Raw genomic sequence first — 12,933 nt, 5'->3', positions numbered from 1 at the left:
TTTTCACAAAGATAGCCAAATAGAAAGTTTAAAAAGTCAACATCCCATAAGTTATGTGTTTTTTAATAAGCTAATTGAGTTATACCAGCAATGTAAAGGATTTTGTGACATCTAGTGGTGAAGTTGCAGATTACAACCAAATGTACTTTTTTATATATTTTTTTTCTTACAAACTAAGGTGTCAGAGCATAAAAAGTCATCTCTAAATCCTTCACAGGCCTCCTTAGTAAAATAATTAAAAGTGTAGATAAAATTTTCATTGGCTGTGTCAATGTACAACTCGGAGCATCCTGAAAAATGTTTCATCAGCTTTTAAGGAGAGTCCACCCTGTCTTTGGCTTTTCATCATCTGGGAGCTTCTTGCTATTATCAAAACAATGGATGCTTTTCCGCTGAAGAAAGAAAAGATAAAATAAGAGTCCTGAGGAAGTACATGCAAATATGGTGATAGAAAATAAATTCATTGCACATTATGACAAACCACACAAACCTTCATAGCCAGACAATCAATATACAGTTTCATATGTTGCATGTTTATTTTCCTTAATTATTCATAATTTATTAGCATGACTTCACAATAAAATAACTCTTAATTCTCAAAAACTGCTGAAAAACCCAACAATCACTTTCCAACTACACCTTGGAAGACAGAAAAATCAAATTTATGAAAATGTTAAAGTTAAGGAGGTTTTAATAGAAAACACTGACCCTATTTGCTGTTAAAGTATGTTTTTATGTTCAATTGTTTAAATGTTTACTCAATTTTCTCACTTTACACTCAAAATAATTTCACTGATTAGAATCTTGATATTTTTGCACTTACCTTCCAAACCAAGAGGCCAAAAAACAGCAACAACAGAAGAGCTGCAAAGACTGACAGGAAGATTATCCACCATGCTACTTTGGTTAAGAAATTAACCTTTTTCTCAAGGAACACTGTCAGTTTTACCTGTGGATGATTAAATAATATGTACAGACTCAAAATCATAAAAAGTAATTACAACCAAGGTGCGTGGGAGAGTTTTTATTATGTTATTAAATATAGTTGCTTGGAACTTGCCTGAGTCCTGGGGTTTTCTGTTTTGAATCCAATATTCTCCAGAGATTTGGTTAGACTGAGAGTAGCCTCCACCACAATGTTAAGGTAGTTTAAAGAGCTGTAATCCTAAAATGAGATGGAAAATTATGAGTTATTGGTATTTGTGACCGATAAAGAGGCTGACAGAGTATGCCACAAAGCTGAAAAACCATGTTAATGTTTTGTAAAACTTGGTGGTATTTTCATTATCCTAAATTATTATGTTTTTATTTCACTTGCACATGGGTATGTGCTCAAGAAAAACTAATTGTGGGACAATACAATGAGAAAATTGGCAGTTAGCCTAAAACCTAAAACTATATAAAGTTAATGGGAGTTTTGGGAAGTCATCACAGAAAATAATACATTTTTAACAATACATTATCTGTCATTTAATACATTATTACAGTTTTCTGAATAAGCTGTGTGCACTTATGCCCACAATGATATTGTGTGATGAAATCATGCACTTATGCCCAAGTTGATATTGTTTGATGAATTCACTATCTTGTATTTAAACAAAATTACTTAAAAATAAATAAATAAATAAAATTTGCACTGGACTCACAGCAGTCTGACTACCACTTAATTATGATGTCCCATCTTGTTTGAATTCTTGCTTGTGTTGTTCTTACTCTCAAATGTAAGTCGCTTTGGATAAAAGTGTCTGCTAAATGACTGTAGAATAGAATAGAATAGAATAGATTTCCCAAATGTACACACACAGACACAAATGGAACTTTAAATGTTGAAAAAAGTGAAGCTCATTTAACAACAAAATGACTTCAATCTGCTAAACTCTATACACAATTCTATTGTTTTCATTTGAATATAGTTGGAAACCACAGTTTAGCTAAACTCTACATATAAACTCCATAATTTTTCACACTTTATTCATCTATGAAGACAGGCTTTCAAAACGCAAAATACTGATTATTAGTCTTACTCATTTTGCACATGTACAAACTCAGTTGTAACAAAGCTGAAGAGGAATAGCTGGTAATCATCATTCATGATTAGGAAGAAGACAAAGGTGAGCAAATACAGTGGATCTAATGACCTGGACCGGAGGTTAAATGCAATAATATTTAATTAATTTTTTTAACTTTTTGAAATGTCCAGTTGCATGTCTTTGCCTTGCAGCAATAAATGCATTAAATTGTTTTTTGTTAAAATCTTGTATTTGATTCTTGTGTTTTTCATACGTGAAATTAGTAGTTTTGCAGCATACATAACTTCTGTGCTGTATGCATGTCGTAGCTTACAGTAAATGCTATTCTGAGGCCAAAATTCCTACACCTCATTAAAGTAGCAAATCCTAAATGAACTTTTACACAAAATTACATGGCCTCGTGAAGATAAAATATGCAGAAACAACTAATGGTAATATTGGAGATGTGTTTAAATAATTAGGAAAAAAATGTAATATGTATGGAGTGGATACATTAAAACAAGAATGTTGAGGTAACCCTCAGTTTAACTTGTTGTGTTTATATTATGAATCAAACACCTCTTCCAAAGTTGCGTTCCAAAGGCGTGAATGTAGAATCATCAGTGCAGTACTGTCCAGGCCCAGCAGAGGGCAGCGTATCTCCACACATCTGAGGCCATCTGAGCATGTCTGAAAGGGAAGATAACAGGCCCAAGACAGGAGATCAAACAGGTTAACCTTTACTTAAAAGCATATAACATCTCTACAGCATTCTACTAAGCCTAAACTGTTCAGCTTTATGATTTCTTACCAAAGTTTTGTATTTTCTTGTTGGATGAAGTTTAAAGTCATCAGTAGAGAGAGCTTCATATCCAGCTTCACGTCTTTGCCTTGAGGGAGCATCCCAACCCTTGATTCCAGATATCATCCTTTTAGAGCTTTATAAACATGGGTTAAAATTTAAGAAATTGTGGAAAAAGTGGAATAATTTATACCTTTACACTTCTGAGTGGATTGACCTCATTCACAGGTGAACAGGGGACAGAATGTATACCTGTGCTGCTAACACGAGTCAAGTACAAAAGCCATTTTCCTACAGAGTCCTCCTTTGGCCAGAAGATGTTTAATGATGCATTTGCAAATGACCTCAGTGGTCTACCTAAATTTGTTATCTGCATAAGGAAATACAATATTAGGTGAACCTACAGTGTGTTTGAACAAAATACAGTACAACCATGCAGTGAAATGCATTTTACAACTAAATAAAGGCAAACATTAGCTTACCTTGAATTCATATTGAACTGATGGTCCTATTTCATCCACTGATTTAATGGCACTTTCACCCTTTAGGTTTTCACCAAGTGAGACTTGAGAAGGCTTGGCTAACCTGAGACATGAAAACAAAACATTGTTAGTAATAATGTCTGTTAATTTATTAAAACAAACCCCATAAAATGTTATTGTGAATAATTCAGAAACTCCTTTTGCATGCTTAATTAGAAAATCAAGAGGTGCTTTCAGTGCTGGCACACAAGCAATATATGCATGATAAACAAGAAAAACAGCAGCCAGTACCCACCCATGTATTTGCAACCTCAACTCAAAAACCACTTTGGCTAATACCTCAACCGGCTGTATCTCCTGCACACTTGTCCTACATCACAGGAATGACAGAATATATTTATATATACATGTTTACAGTCCTGTAATCAATTACTAGTGCAAATTTCTGTACTGATTAGCCTACATACGTTTCAAGTTGCAAAGTGACGTTTACATGTTTCGTACTTAATGAGATGCCGGAAGTTGTGAGCATGACATAAAAGGTCACCTGGAGGGAGTAAAATAATCAGTCATTTGGTGCAAATGGTGTCACTCACATGGAAGAAACTAAGCAACACCTCTCACCTCAGCATCTCTTTGGAGTGGATTTCCCAGTTCACAGTCTATTAGTGTTCCATTGTCATTGGCTGAACAACTCACTTGTGTTTCCTGTGGGGACAACACTCACATAAAAATGTGAAATAAATATGAAAGTGTACCTCATGCATTTATTGTTTCTTGTTTGATAGTTTCTTATAGTAACAAAACCAGAGTACTATTCCTTCATAGCTGTTTGTACTCACAGCTGTTTCACTGTGGATTACAGATGAGTAGCGCAATGTGTCTGGAAGCATAATGACTGAGTGACTCTGATGTGCATCATCCCCATTTATGTTAGTCACAGTGATCTCCAGAGCAATGTCTTCATCAGAAGGAGTGATGACTGCAACTCCTTCCTCCCTATGGAAGGTGATATGATCACAGATGAGAGGGTGGTTTGCGTGGAAGGGGTCAGTCTTTAAAACAGAACTCTGTTTTTGCATTTGGATATTTCTGTTTACCTGACCAGTGATGTAAAAACCTCTTGACCATTTTTTGTCTCTTTGGAGCAGAACTTATACTGGACCTGCAGGTTACTTTGGCAGATGTTGTCACTGCCACAGCCCTCATTTATTAGAGTTATCTGCATTTTATTGGGAAAAAAATGATAGAGAAATTGTTTCCTTTCTACATGTTCAAACTTCTGTTACAAACAGGCTTCTTAAATAAATTATTCATATGGTTATAATGTATAGAGATGGACAGGGAGTCATACCTCTGACACAGTGGTCTTCTGTTGGTAAAGGTTGAGGACAGGAGTGATGCTTGACACATGTGTACTTGCACTGGTTGTTTCACTGAAGCTCCATAGAGACACAGTGACAGAGACAGGGATACTGCGCAGCTTGTCGGTGATGTCTCTCTGGAACATAAAAGCTTAATTTTGGTTCATTGTGACACTGTGGAGTATTTGGGGCAAAGCTGCTGTAATAACTGCTTGCTGAGACGTTTCGTGTAAACAGTGTTGGGAGTAACGCGGTACAGTAACGATATTACTTTTTTGGGTAGCAAAGTAAAGTAGTGCATTACACTTAAAAATATCAGTAACTAAATTACTTTGCTGGACTACAGTAACGTGTTTTTCTGCCTTACTCGAGCCGTGTTTGCCTATGTGTAAAGTCCTAATCTGTTTTAAGTGGTACGGAAATGCTGCTGCCTGTGTGTATGCTTGACTGGGCACGTTGCCATAGAGATCGATTTGCACGAAGTAGCTGATTGTGCACCAACTATGCAGACAGGCAGAGATGATTCGGCTATGATGTTTGTCCATGTCTACACAGTAAATCAAGAAATGGTAAAGTAAAGTAATAAGCAGTGATGTTACTTTTCAAATGCAGTAACTAGTAAAGTAATTTCAGTACAATTTATAGAAGTAATGAGTAACTAGTTACTCATTACCTTTTTAGAGTAACTACCCCAACACTGCATGTAAAGAATTCACCAAATGACAACATGAGTTACTGTATATGTGTCTGTGTGCTTTCTTTGGGTATTATAACATTCAAAACGGGCCTTTAAAAAAACCCTACCAACAACAAACTTAAAACTGCATGGCTTTATAAAAGGTTATACAATATGTCATATTAAGGGGCAGTTATGATAACATACCACAAGTCGGAGCATTGTGTTGGTACAAATTGGTCTCCCTTGTTCAGGCAGCTCCAGTTTTCCACGAGAAGAATCTACAAAGTCGACTCTGGGTCTTGATCTTCTTCTGTCAGAATCAGCCTCAAAAGTGTAGTTTAACACTGTAAAGAATATTTACCATATAGATTAAAGTATAATCAATTGATTAATTTCTACTGGGAACAATAACTATACTATTGATATGCATATGCATCACAGGGCTACCAAAAGTACAGCAACGTGTAACTTTTTACTGCTTCTTTCAAAATCACAAGGCATCTAACAGTGTAACATCACTGTATGGATTTCCCAAAAATGTTACACATCACCTATAGTGTGAAGGAAAGTAAAAATAAAGTAAGGAAACTCACTCAATGTATGGTTAAAGGATGCTGGCTGTGCTGTGTAGGTGAAGCAAGCCTGACCTGCAAAATAACTTGAAGTTTGTACAAACACGTGTCGGATTAAAATGTCATGAGATCAGAGTAATAACTAATTATAATCTGAGGTTTTAACATCTCACCACGTCTGTTCATCACACCGTTCTTTTGTGATGTCTATTTGATTTGGTGTTATCTTCAGAGAGGTGCTGACAGTGATGACTGGCCGTGCTCTGTAACAAACAACTTGCTGCTGGTAAGAAAAAACTTTTTCAAACTTCTGTATTTTTCTCTATGTTATACCGAAATCATAAAATTACCTGAAAACAAAAACAGAGTCTGAGAGTGATCCGACAGCCAGATCAGGGTACTGATTGTCGTCCACGTCCAGGTTTCCACTTAAAGAATATCCAAATAAACTCACTGTGTTTGATCCTGGTGAGAGTACCTGAAGAAAGACAAATTAAGAAATGATTATCTTTCTAAATTTATCTCTAAAACCTGAATATTTCCAAGAAGAGATTTGATGTGTTGATTATTCATAACAAAGAAATAATAGTTACCTGTGCAGCTTTTCTGTTGATACCATCTGATGAGCCACAGTAAAGGTAAACCCGACCAGAACCGTCATATGGTGCCCCCACAGCAATATCTGTTTACAAAGTTAAAAACTCAAATCAGTGACACAGGTGGTAGTTTGCTGTACATTTAAACTAAATCTTTAATTTGTTACTCTGTCCTTTTCAAACTGTTCAAGAATTTTTCAGCTTCTTTAAACCCTAAATGATACGTATATTTTAATGTCTTTACCTCCATAACCATCTTGATTGATGTCTCCTATATTTTCCACTGCGAGACCAAACATGGAGTCTTCATGTCCATAAAGTGCAATTGGGACAATCTTTTCCCAGCGTTTTCCTTTGGTGTTAATATAGATGAAGACTGCTCCCCCCACCACCCCATCTTTTACAAAGAACTCCGGTGCGCCTACAGCAAGATCGTCCCACCTGCACCAAAAACACACAACAGATTTCAACACAATAGGCTTATGATTAATACAATGAACATAATCCTTTGCAAGCCTGTCCAGACATGATTTACATTTAGTTAACACTTGAGACAGTGCAGCTCATGCACCAACCTGTACTGCTTCTCCAAGGCTGCAATGTAGCAAATGCAATATTATCATGGAGTGAAAGGTTGTAGCATAAACTGCAAACTGGATGTTATACAGACTATTGTGTTGGAACAATATTCATGTCTTAAAATAAGAATATTCTCTGAGGGACTTGATTGTTCTTGATAATTTTAACTGCAATCTGCTGTGTGAATTTGGACTTTTTTTTTTTCATCCACTGCAACAAACCTAAAGCACTTTTATGGATAGAATTTATGGGAGCAACTGGGGCATTCAGGGGCTCTGGTTTGATCTCAGGACAGGGTCTCTGCTTTTTGCAGATGATTTGGTCCTGTTTGCTTCACCTGGCCATGATCTTCAACTCTCACAAGAAAAGCTTCTAGACGAGTCTGAAGCAACTGGGGTGAGAATCAACACCTTCAATTCTGAGACCATTGTCCTCAGCTGGAAAATGGAGAAGTGGCTTCTTTGTGTTGGGAATGAAATCCTGCACCAAGTGGAGGAGTTCAAGTATTCTGGGGTCTTGTTCACAAGTGAGGGTAGAATGACAGCTGGATCAGTACAGCATCCACAGTGATGCAGGCTTTGCATTAGTCTTTTGTAGTGAGGAAGCAGCTGAGTCAAAATGCAAAGCTCTCAGTCTACTGGTTGATCTACCTTCCTACTCTCACCTATGGTTACAAGCTGAATAAGAAGAATGAGATTGCGGATGGGGTTTCTTTCATAGTGGCCTCCTGGATGCTTCTGTGATGAAATGTTTTGGGTACATCCTACCGGGAGGAGGAGGAGGCCTCAGAGAAGACCCAGAACACACTGGACACTCTCTTGGCTGGCCTGGGAGTGTCTTAGGATTCCTGGGATTACCTGGAAGAAGGTTTTAGGGAAAAGGAAGTCTGGGTTTCTTTGCTTAAACTGCTGTACCCATGATCAGACCTCAGATAAGCAGTAGAAGATGGATGGATGGATGGATGGATGCCAAGTTTAGAACTTTATAATTTTAATCATTTACTGAATAAAAATGGTATCTGCTGAAAACACCGAACATTGTCATGTCACATTTTTTAAATGATATTCATGATGATGAAGTATGATTAGTGATATGAGAAAAACCTTCTCTATACATAAAATGACTCTTAGTTTTGAACAGTATTCACAGACTGAGGCAATGACAGTGTTAATGCCACACAAAATGCTAAATAAATACTATAATAGACTGTTTTAAGGTCAGGTTCGAATTACTATTGATTAAATTTACCCATCACTGTTGAGATCCACCACTGCCACATCATAGCCAAAGGAAGAAGCCAGGCCTGGCCCAGAGAGAACCAGCTTGACAGACAAATTTCTCTGAGCCTCAGGGTCTTCCTTCAGGAACGCCACCTGGCCACTGTAGCCACCTCGCGGTGCCCCTGATACGACTGTCAGGTCACCCTTCTTGATCAGAGCCATCCCAGAGTCTATAGAGAAGCCTGGAGACATGAGAAGAAGCTGCTTGACTGGAAAGTCCCACTTTGTAACAACCAGAGTTTTAGTCCTTGTTACATCTTCATTTTAGTATTTAAATGTTCATTATATGTAATAAACAAGATTTTCAGTATAAATTAAAAAACTGTCTCCTACTATCCAGAAAGCTGACCTAGGTAGCTGTTTCTCTGGAGAGGAATGAGTTTCTGGTTAAACTGGTCTATATCTCCAGTTTCACGAGGATCTTTGCTGGTGATGTGGAGATTATCCAGAACCTCCATTCGTACAATTCCTTTGAGAGGCATCACATACAAAAATAGAGTGAAGAAAAAAAAAGCATTTTAGGAAGGAAAATATACAGCAAATAATGCCATGTTTGAAAATGTATGTTTAAAACCAATCAAGACACAGCTGAAATAAGTTAATGAGGTTAAACGCATGAAAAAGAATTAGTAAAAAGCAGGTCAACCTTTAATCATCCTTCAACACATTCACATTAACATTTGCTTTATGATGGTCAGTAATTTCAAATTATAATTACATTGCATAAAAATGGAAGAACAACAAATATATTATTGCAACGTCCATTTTATGTGTATTTAAATTATGATAAAAAGTCTGTGTGAGTCTGAATTTGAATCAAAGTTAGTCCCCAAATGATGCACTATGTACTCTTGAATAATGTCCATGGGATGTTCATCTACTGTAGCTTTTAATGGTGTATTTACATCTTTGCGATGAGTTTCGCCTGTCGCTGTCGTTGGTTGCCTCCCGTGTGTCTTGCCCATTTGGGTGAAATTCTTACACAATGGACTTTTGTCCTTGTCAACACTGTTCTTACTATTCAAATGCAGCTGCTCTTACAACCACGAGAGGTCCCAAATTCTTCGAATGAAAATATACTGTGGTCCAGGGCTCCTCAACTCCAGTTCTTAAAGGCAACTGTCCTACAGGTTTTGGATGCTACCCTGCTCCAGTACACCTGAATCAAATTAAATTGGTTCAGCAGCTTGTTGTCGAGTTCTGGACAATGACCTATTAATTTGAGTCAGGTGTGTTGAAGCATGGAAACATCTAAAACATGCAGGGTGGTGTCCCTCAGGGAGCAGAGTTGTAGAGCCTTACTGTAGCTCTCACCAGTATGAACACAGGTCACATGGTTATGTTTTGGATTCAGTGTAAGAGAAATTTATATGTTAAAATGAAAAAGCACAACTGATTTATTTAGTTATTTTTCATGTATATTTAAAACGTCCAGAATAATTTTACTGTTTGTTTCTCATTAACAAGGTTATTTAACGGGATTATTAATTAGACTTCACTGTACCTTTCCACTGATAAGCTCCTGGCGCCCCAAATAACAACGACTGGTTATCTTTGGCAAAAGATGCTCCATGGCCCTGTTGACAGTATCCAAACCACTCATGGTCCTTTTGTCTTCTAGTTAGGTGTTCATAATCACAAACTACCCTTCGCCATGTCCTTTCTTCCTCCCCAACCTGAAGGTTGTCTCCTAACAGGTAGCACTGACCCGTCAGCAGGTGAGGGACAGAAAGACTTGGGCTTTGGCTCCACTGCTGATATCGATGAGCACATGACTAAAGGGGAAGGATGATACAGTAGCAATATTTACTACAGCTGTGTGTTCTTTTTACATTTCTGAAAGAAAGTTGTATGATTTCCTTACCATTACATTTTTACCAGGACCTTGACTTGTGACTCTTACTCCCATCCATTGGTTGTTAATGCCTTTACTCTCAAGGAACTCTAAAAAATAAACAAATTAGACTTACATGATGCTGCATTGCCACTGTAAGTTTATTAAACAGAAGAACCCAGACCTTTAAAATCCTCTTTAATTATATCTGTAAAATGAACATAAACATATTTTTTTTATAGTAAAGGCTACTTATTCTGCAAGAAAATATTCCAGGTAAACCACTACCCTAAAGGATTCTGTACCACATTTTTACACCTAAAATATTTAAATCTCAGTTATCACTTCTAAGAATGATGAAAACTCCTGCATGACTGCCAGCAACACACAAGTTCATGTGATTCCCCTCCTCATTAATCTAAATGACATCAGCATCCTTTAGAGGCAAATCTACTTTTATTCCACCTAAACACAAGACTTATTGTTGTAGGTAGAAAGAGATATTTGGCTAATTTTCAGCATGAGAATCTAAAGTGGCTGAGAATTTGTCCAGTAAACAAAGAGATGAACTCAAGGCCACATCGCTATGACACATCAGCTGTTATCTAGGAGTGCTGATAAAGAAGGCTTGGTTGTAATATAAGATTGTTGTCTTTATAAACAAGAAGTAAAGAGACAACTCATTATCAAAATACAAAGTTATGCATTGATAACAACCCTAGTATGGAATGAGAAGATATTACTAAACATGAATATTATTTCATGATGGCTGAATTATTATCATTCTTGTATTTAACATTTTACTGAAGTTCAAAAATTATTTACACCTTAGATAGACCTATTATTGCAGAAAATGGACCATGAACTAAAAAATATCAGCCTTTGTTACCTCAGCACCCTCATATACATGCAACTCTCTATGAAGTAATTCAGTCCAAAGATTCCATTAAGGATGCTAATGTAAACTGGTAATAAGGGCTCAAACCCTTTAACTCACTTTTGATGAAGGCCTATGTAAGATAATTGGTTTTTGTTTTGAGTGTCAGGAGTGGCCATGAGATCAAAAATGCCTCCCTGGATTGTTTAAACAAGATCTTTAATCATCAGGTAATCACATATTTCTATCTATAGGAGGTACTTTGGTCTCATTTATGTTTATTTTGGATGGGATCAGAAGCCTCGTCAGTTTTTTTTAATCTTATCAACACTCAAAGCAAATGTCTAAAATGTATTTTGTCTTTCCATTCTGAGCAGATGAAATTCTTCAGACATTTTGGCAATAAAAGACTAAAATTAATGTGAAAACAAATTTATCTAAACAACAGAGAAACTGAATCTTCATTCATGGTGATTAATATAACCCTAATTTCATTTCAGTCAGACGACTCACAGGAATGTTTAGAAAAAGGATATTATTGAAGTCTTGCATCTGGTTATGATCTGGTCACTCATGGCTCACACCTTTTCTTAGTTGCATATTAGATTGATGAGATGCCCCCCCCCCCCCCTTGGTGGTGGTGGAGGAGCAGAAAAGCAACTAGAATAGGGTCTTTGAGCAGCAGTACCAAGTATAATGCCGAGAGCAAGACATGAAGTGTGCAGCTTTAATAGACCACCCACATAAGATGGGTATATCTGAGATAGTTCATGTAAAATATGAGGCAAATAAAAGGGTAAACAAAGCTCAAGTTGCCTGCCTCAACTAGCTTGCAGATGTTGCTTCATTAGGAAGAATCAGCATTTGTCTCACTTTAGAAAATTCTACAGCTCTGATCAGGACTTAATTCAGCATAAAAGGAACTTGAGAACTCTTTCAGATGCAGGGGATATAAAGAGTCTTGGGTTTGGGGTCTTAGATTTTTAAATGTATTACAAATTGATTTTTTTTTTACAAAAAGACAAAAAATGTGGAAAACAATGCTATTATGTGCATTTCAATATTCAAACTTCAAAAGATTCTTTTCCTGGAGAACTTTGGTGTGTACAACGATCCAGATCTCTGGTAATGAAATGAATGTGACCTTAACTTAACTAAGTGGACTTATTCATGCATGCATAACTTTATCATAAGAATCAGGGGATCTGAGTGTTTGTCAGAAATTAGGAAAGAAGAATTTCTGCAACCTATGAAAAAAAAAATCTTTTTTTTTTCATTTTTTTTTTGTAGATTAAGATTAAATTTTAAGGATTTAAAAATGGAAAAATTCCATAACACAAAAATCTGAAACATTTAAGGGGAATATGTATAATTTAAACTGTATGTCAATAGTTACATAACATGTAGGTAAACAAACCTTCATTTCCAAACTCAATGGGCTGGCAGCGCTCAGTTGTTGTAGACAGATCACACCAGTAAACCACTCCGGTAACGTTCACTTGATTCTGGTGTATTGCCCGTGGAGCTCCAACAAGCAGTCTGATGGAAGAAGCCAAGTATTAAAATAAGAAAAAGAATAATACATAAGAACATATTATTGATTTGAGTAAAATTTAATTAAACAACTTCATCTTTTACTCACAGGTTTCTCTTGGCAGGGCTCAGCTGCTGGTGGAAAGCAACAGAAAATCCAAAGAGAGTACCTGGATCTCCTTTTCTCTGCAGTACATTCTGGGTGTCCAGGTTAAAACCTCCAACAATAAGGATCTGGAAATACCAGACAGTGCAGACGAGCACCATGTGCCATTGCTTTGCCATGATTCTGTAGATATTGTGCTCTCAGGAAAGTAAATCCTCAC

At 36.7% G+C, this 12,933-nt stretch overlaps 1 protein-coding gene across 1 annotated transcript; it reads right to left on the bottom strand.

Moving 5' to 3' along the window:
• LOC121643306 (integrin alpha-6-like) lies at window positions 1-12,933 on the bottom strand. Its single transcript, XM_041990665.1, has 25 exons — window positions 12,717-12,933; window positions 12,492-12,613; window positions 10,228-10,307; window positions 9,868-10,138; window positions 8,713-8,832; window positions 8,332-8,545; window positions 6,749-6,945; window positions 6,502-6,590; window positions 6,259-6,386; window positions 6,082-6,171; window positions 5,930-5,994; window positions 5,541-5,680; window positions 4,648-4,794; window positions 4,394-4,515; window positions 4,136-4,292; window positions 3,918-4,001; window positions 3,761-3,840; window positions 3,589-3,663; window positions 3,294-3,396; window positions 3,005-3,181; window positions 2,821-2,919; window positions 2,589-2,699; window positions 1,061-1,165; window positions 824-949; window positions 1-392 (listed from the first exon to the last, which is right to left on the bottom strand). The coding sequence occupies exons 1-25, from the start codon at window positions 12,890-12,892 to the stop codon at window positions 306-308; spliced, it is 3,165 nt and encodes a 1,054-aa protein (XP_041846599.1). The 5' UTR covers window positions 12,893-12,933; the 3' UTR covers window positions 1-305.

Source organism: Melanotaenia boesemani, chromosome 7 (assembly GCF_017639745.1).
Source record: "Melanotaenia boesemani isolate fMelBoe1 chromosome 7, fMelBoe1.pri, whole genome shotgun sequence".
NCBI classification, from domain to species: Eukaryota; Metazoa; Chordata; class Actinopteri; order Atheriniformes; family Melanotaeniidae; genus Melanotaenia; species Melanotaenia boesemani.
This window is presented reverse-complemented; position numbering and strand designations above follow the sequence as displayed.